This window comes from Mustela erminea, chromosome 17 (assembly GCF_009829155.1).
Source record: "Mustela erminea isolate mMusErm1 chromosome 17, mMusErm1.Pri, whole genome shotgun sequence".
NCBI classification, from domain to species: Eukaryota; Metazoa; Chordata; class Mammalia; order Carnivora; family Mustelidae; genus Mustela; species Mustela erminea.
The window spans coordinates 54,567,384-54,574,351 of NC_045630.1; the positions used below are offsets into that span (position 1 = coordinate 54,567,384).

Consider the following 6,968-nt stretch of genomic DNA (forward strand, 5'->3'; position numbering starts at 1 on the left):
GGTTTTCTTCAATCTTGATAGTACCAGTTAAATGGGATCTTGAAAAACATTAATCTTAAACATACTTTTTTATTGGTTTCAGCAACTTTCCAGCATGTGCCACCACCTATTCAAATTGGAATTTCTCTTTTTTCAATCTTTTTTTCATTCCTTTCTTCTGTGCCTCCCACCCAGGTCCACTGTCATAAAATTATTTTTCTGTTACGAATAAAAATAAAACAAACAAGAAAGAGATATAGAAGGGTGATTCCATTTATATAGTCTATTGAATTAAAATTGCCATGCCCAAGTGTGCCTTGAATATTTCTACAACAAAATCCTTCCATGGCCATCATTCCTGAATATCCACATACTTTAATTCTTGCATGAAAATGAATTTGCAGTATCAAGGCTTTAACTTTACATATTGTTTCCCCCCCCCGAAAAATACCATAATTTGGTAAATCTTTTTCCTCACTTTGCCTCTGTATATTTTAGACATATGCTGACATATTAAAAGTTCTGTGATTTAATCCAGAACATATAATTACAAGGTTGAGTTCAAGCAACATCAGTACCAAAGTCTTGTAATTCCTTTTTTACTGCTTCAAACTCTCTATGATGCTAGTGAGTCAATTAATTATCCTTTAAGAAATTTCTCCAATTCATTTCCTTCAAGGAAGCTATTCAATGTTTTACTCACTAAAACTGATTCCAAAAGTAATATTTCCATATACTTTAGAATGTACTCATTCTGTAAAAAAAAGGGGGGGGGCAAAACAAAACAAGCAACAAAAATAAAGCAACAACAACAAAGTCTTCTACTTTCTGAGTTATGCCAGAGATATGGTTTGAGGGTTGATTATTTTTCAAGTAACAATGAAGAATAGCAAGACTGACTTAAGTCAATAAATTTTTAATATATATCTTTACCATTTAAGACTGTTTTTGTTTGGGTTTTCTATCCTACAAGCCAAAAACATGTTCTCTGATTCTCAAGGTTCACTGGCTATCCTGGTATTTAACTATAAATAGTAATACACACATTATTAAGAGAAGACTTTCTTGATCTACAACACTGCTCCCCTCCTGATATTGTTATAGTCTTGCTCTGTTTGGCCATCTGGTTAGTTTCTGAGAATTTTCTTTTCAGATTTCAGAAGAAATTTTCCTTCTTCAGTTAAATAATCATAAGTGCAGATGTATTTGAAGGCAAGGTAGGTAATGTGAAGTTGTAATGCCGAGGGTAATGAGAAAGTGTTTGCGCCGGGTATGAGAGTAGGGCATTCTTTTCAGACATCGATTTGAATTTGGTGGGTCATAGTCCTTTTCAAATGAAAGAATAGAACAGAACAGGACAGAACAGAATAGGTCAGAACACATCTCATAAATGTAGTAAGGGTAAAGACTGTTTTGTATTTGTGTGCATGTGCATGTATGTGAGTGATGGGGTTGGTGGGGAGGGAGAGAGCATAGTCTGGTAATAATATAAAATATGTCTCTTACTGTGGGTATTTTCAAATTTTGAGACATACTGAAGCAGGTAGCATCTGCTCCATTTAGAAACATTCAAATTTAAAACAAATAAATAAAATACTACTTTTGCCACAGAAAATACATATTCAGGTGGAACCCAGTCTAGATAGCAGCCAGTATGTGAATCCAAGTTGAATTTTCATGTACAATGCTAATTTATTTTCTAATTAAAGATGGTCAAGAGTGGATATTTTGGAATTGAATTGTTTACATTGTATTTACCAGTGCTTCTTAAAGCTCCAGTACATCCTAAACTTATTGAGGAGATTATAATTGTTACTAGGTCATCTTCATTTACTTGGCTCCATTTTTCACTTCTCCCTTAGTAGTTTAGATGCATTGTGTACTTTTATATTCAAAATATAGTCACTAGGTAACAAATTGATAATGCCATATAAAAAACACTGTCTCATAAGATGTGTGAAACATCAGAATTTTTTCAACTACTTTAACATAATATGCTGATATGTTCAATGCAAGATTATGTACCAAAACTTTCTGATCTCCTGAATTCTTTCCTCTCAGTGAATGCATTGTTTTCTTGCCCATAGGTAATTCGAAAAACAAATATGTTCTTTTTCCTTTGAAGAAAAACAACATGAATTCAAAATGCTTACATGAAATATCTTTCATCAATGTAAAGAGTCTAAATTCCCAAACTAAGTTTCCATAAGCATTGTAACTGATGACTGTTATTCAAGATAACATTTTAAATCAAATATTCAGAAAATCTGAAAAAAATAAAAATCAATTCACTCTAGAAAATTCAAAAAAAAATCTCTAAATCTTCTCCCTTACTAAAGAAGATATTTGTAATCTAGAAATGAAATACCCTACTTTAACTTTGATTATAAAACTTAAAATATTAGAAAAAACAATGAACTTAAGAAATAGAACTGCATATCAAAGTATTTTTTCTCATGATAATTAAAATTTTGCTTTCTCACTTAGAGTCAATCCCTCATTTTAATAATTCACAAAATATACGTTCCAGTCTTATATATATGCACAAACACTTGTAAACATAAATACTAAATTCAGGAGGATATGAATAAGATTAATTTAGAAACCAAGAGCATGGAAGAACAGTTACCACATTTAACAAGCAATCGTCTGAACTCCTACTTTGGAGTTCATTGTGGTATAGGAGCCCACATTTCCCATGCCACTTGGTCCACAAAGTCTTTGCAACCCTGAAACAATCAAAGGCCAACATTGTCATGAAATAGATCTGGCCACCATCACTTTGGGTTTCATTTGGGACCCGTCTACAGACGTCTGGGCCATCTTCTGGATATTTGGAGGAAAGTTTTGGTGGATGTTCTCTTGGATTGGTAGCCTTTTTTTTCTTCAACTCTTCTGTTTTTCTCAATTTCATTCTTTGATGCTCGGGGTTCCTTGAATGATGAAGTTATTTTGCTAATCTTATTGACAAATATTCTGTTCCACCTGGCTGAGCCATGCTTTCATGGGTTTTTGTATCTTTAGAGCATGTGAGAAGAATCCTTTCCTGTACTGCTTCTTCTGGTTCTAACTACTGCTAAAGCCTGCTTCTTTGTCCCATCATATTTTTCTTTTTATGCTCTTTTGTGTTCTTCTCTTCCTCCTACACAGACTCCTCTTCCTCCACATTAGGCTCATCTTTCAATTTCAAAGTCAGAATGAGTTCTGGGTGTTTGGGGCAGAGGGATAATTTCCCTACTGTTCCAGTTTTTAATTTGGATTTGTTTTCTTTTTTCATGGCACCAAAGAGAATCAATGTAAGCTTTTCAGCCTTTTTTTTTTTTTTTTCTTCCTACATTTCAAAAGTGATTTCCAGTCTTTTTTAGTTCTGGTATCTCTCTGGGCTTTACAGATTTTATCAACCCTTTAAATCTGTCTTTGTTTCCTCATTTCCAAGTTCTCAAGTAGTTTCTTCCATTGACATGCCATCTAACACACTCTTTGATTTTGTTTCTGATGTGCAAGCATCTAAAACATCTGGAGATGGTGACTCTGATAGAGCTTTGAGACTTTTAACCTCTCAGAGATTTCTGAGCTCCCTTTTGCTATTAACTGGGCAACCAATGATTAAAAGTTCTCTGGCTTTTTGTCAATGTTTCAGCCTTCTTCATTTGCTTCAAGGATTCTTCTCAACCAGATCAGTCGAATCAAGGAAACTGTCATCATCATTACCATAAAAATCTGTTTTCTGAGTCTCTGGCTTTCTTTCTCCAAGAATCTGCCTCCTGACTTGGAAATCTCTGAGTATGTAAGATCCAACAAGCTTCCAGTGAACACTATCATTGCCTCCTTTCTCTTTTTTGAGCCAATGGCTTCAACCCTCAATTGTTTTTTGGTTGAATTTAATTTTACCCTGCAGAGAGAGAACATCCTTTGTTACTGCTTCACCAGTTTCTTCAATTGCCTTACTACTCACTTGGATCCTATCTCTGTCTTCCTCTGGTCCTTGCAGAATAAAGAGGTGGTGCCACTTCCAAAGCTAAGAACATGCTCCTTGGGGACCAGACAATAGTGCTATGTCATTTGGCTAATTTGTTTGTTTGAGTGTCTTCCCTAGACACATCCTAGAACATAGAGTTAGAAGACAGGTCCCTGGCAATAGCATTTCATTTCAGTGAAGGATGTTCTGGAAAATATGTTGCAGTTGACAGTGACCTGAAAAGGCAACAACTCATCACTTTGGGCTACAGATGTCATAGATAGGTGTTGCTTTTCAGGGTCCATAGGCTGCAGGGGCCTGTGGGTCAGGGAACATGGCTGACCCCCCCATGGGTCCCTGAGAAGGGGGTCCAGCAGTGCCGTGGGCTTTTCCTTCTTCACTTCTTCAGGTTTGAGGGACTGATGGCCAGGTTTTCCCTGAGGCAATAGCAAGGCTGGCTTCTTGAAGTCTCCATAGAGTGCTTTGACACTGGGGACTCTGATAAGGAGGAGGAAATCACAATGGAATTTTGATTCACTGGTTCTCTTAAAAACAATGGAAATAATAACAGGAAAATTAACATTCATTTTTCAAGAAGAGATTTGAATAAGGCATGTATTTTGGGCTTTACTATGGAGTAAGGAATTATGAGGCATAAATATGATTATACAGTTATTATTCAAATTTGTATACAGGTGAGATCAATCACATTTCATACAAAATGTGACCTTTGAAAGGGAAATAACAGCTTAAACTTGATATATGAGAGCAAAAGGTGCAATCCATCCATTTACATTGTTGGTGGAAAGAGATGAGTTCTGTCCTCAGCCCACATAGCAGAAACTAAAAATAGGAAGCCTTTAATTCAGTAAAAATATTTTGAGTTGTGGTGCCTGGGTGGCTCAGTCATTAAGTGTCTGCCTTCACCTCAGGTCGTGATCCCAGGTTTCTGGGATTGAATCCTGCATCAGGCTCCTTGCTCAGCGGGAATGCTGCTTCTCCCTCTCCTACTCCTCCTGCTCCTGTTCCCTCTTTCACTCTCTCTCTTTCTGTCAAATAAATAAATAAAATCTTTAAAAACAATCTCTTAAGTAAACAGTATTTACTATTAAAAAACTATGTTTTTTTTAACCTTTAAGAAACAACACTATTTATGTATTTTTATGTATTTTTTATTATGTTAGGTTAGCCACTGTACAGTACACCACAAGTTTTTGATGTAGTATTCAGTGATTCCTTAGTTAGTTATAACACTCAGTGCTCATCACAACAAGTGCCCTCCTTAATACCTACCTCCTTAATACCCCCACTCCTCTGCCCTGTGATACCCTCAGTTTGTTTCTTGGGGTCCATAGTCTCATGGTTCACTTCCCTCTCTGATTTCTCCCCCTTCAGATTTCCCTTCCATCCCCTATGGGCCTCTGTGCTATTGCTTGTTTTCCACATATAAGTGAAACCATATGATAATTGTCTTTCTCTGCTTGACTTACTTCACTTAGCATAATCCCCTCCAGTTCCATCCATGTGGATGTAAACGGTGGATATTCATCCTTTCAGATGGCTGAGTAATATTCCATTGTATATATGAACTACATCTTCTTTATCCATTAATCAGTTGAAGTCCTGGGTCCTTCCACAATTTGGCTATTGTGGACATTGCTATGAACATTGGGGTACATGTGGCCCTTCTTTTCACTACATCTGTATCTTTGGGGTAAATACCTAGTAGTGCAATTGCTGGGTTGTGAGGTAGCTCTATTCTTAACATCATGAGGAACCTCCAAACTCATTATCAGAGTGACTGTACCAGCTTACATTCCTACCAACAATGTAAGAGGGTTCCCCTTTCTCCACATCCTTGCCAACATTTGTTGCTTCTTATCTTGTTAATTTTTGCCACTCTAACTGTTGTAAGGTGGTATCTCATTGTGGTTTTGATTTGTATTTCCCTAGTGATGTTGAGAATTTTTTCATGTGTCTGTTAGCCATTTGTATGTCTTCTTTGGGGAAGTGTCTGTTCATGTCTTCTGCCCATTTTTTGACTGGGTTATCTGTTTTTTGAGTGTTGAGTTTGAGAAGTTTTTTATAGATCTTGGATATCAGGCTTTATCTGTAATGTCATTTTCAAATATCTTCTCCCATTCTGTGGGTTGCCTCTTAGTTTTGTTGACTATTTCCTTTGCTGTGCAGAAGCTTTTGATCTTGATGAAGTCCCAAAAGTTCATTTTTGCTTTTGTTTCACTTACCTTTGGAGACATGTCTTGAAAGAAGTTATTGTGGCCGATGCTGAAGAGGTTACAGCCTATGTTCTCCTGTAGGATTTTGACAGATCCCTGTCTCACATTGAGCTTTTTTATCCATTCTGAATTTATCTTTGTGTATGGTGTAAGGGAACTATGTGGATTTAAGTGCCAATATTAGGCTTAAACTCACTCTGGTGGCAATTCCAAGACGTACACTAATTTAAATTGTTAGCCAGATCCTGTACAATCCATGAGAAATCACAAGCAGAGATGTTAAGCAGATTTATTTACCCTGGGCTTGGTCAGGATCTTGTTCCCACTTCTCCTTGCTCACTAGGATTCCTTTACACCTACCTCAAATTGAGGCATACTTGTCACATTGAAATGTCAGAGCACCCGAGCCTCTGGAACAGATGAGTGAAGGACAGGCCCTCATATGAGATCCTTGGATGATTGATAGCAGGCTGCTATGAGATTGCTGTGTGCCAGTGAGTGTATACATGGCCATGTGTGTACTGGGGTGGCTTTAGGGAGCTGGGGGATCTCTTCCCATCTGCCTTACCTAATTATGAGGTTGCAGGACTCAACTAGAAGGTTAGTAATCCCATATCTGCTTGACAATATCTTATTAGTTTCAGATATATTTTATAGTAATTTGATCTTTATAAATATTATAAAATGATGCCCAAGTTTAGTTATCATCTATCACCATACAAAGTCATTACAATATTATTGAGTATATTTCTTATGGTGTACATTACATCCCCATGACTTATTTCATAACTAGA

At 36.6% G+C, this 6,968-nt stretch overlaps 1 protein-coding gene across 1 annotated transcript in view; it reads right to left on the reverse strand.

Moving 5' to 3' along the window:
* SLC4A1AP (solute carrier family 4 member 1 adaptor protein) overlaps window positions 1-4,524 on the reverse strand; it is a 53,236-nt gene extending 48,712 nt beyond the window's left edge. Inside the window, 12 exon segments of the mRNA XM_032317563.1 lie at window positions 2,609-2,873; window positions 2,875-2,964; window positions 3,126-3,298; window positions 3,300-3,427; window positions 3,430-3,525; window positions 3,528-3,640; window positions 3,642-3,701; window positions 3,703-3,795; window positions 3,797-3,940; window positions 3,942-3,981; window positions 3,984-4,011; window positions 4,174-4,524. Of these exon segments, the coding sequence (XP_032173454.1) occupies window positions 2,609-2,873; window positions 2,875-2,964; window positions 3,126-3,298; window positions 3,300-3,427; window positions 3,430-3,525; window positions 3,528-3,640; window positions 3,642-3,701; window positions 3,703-3,795; window positions 3,797-3,940; window positions 3,942-3,981; window positions 3,984-4,011; window positions 4,174-4,524 (1,581 nt within the window).
* Between the last annotated feature and the right edge of the window lie 2,444 nt (window positions 4,525-6,968).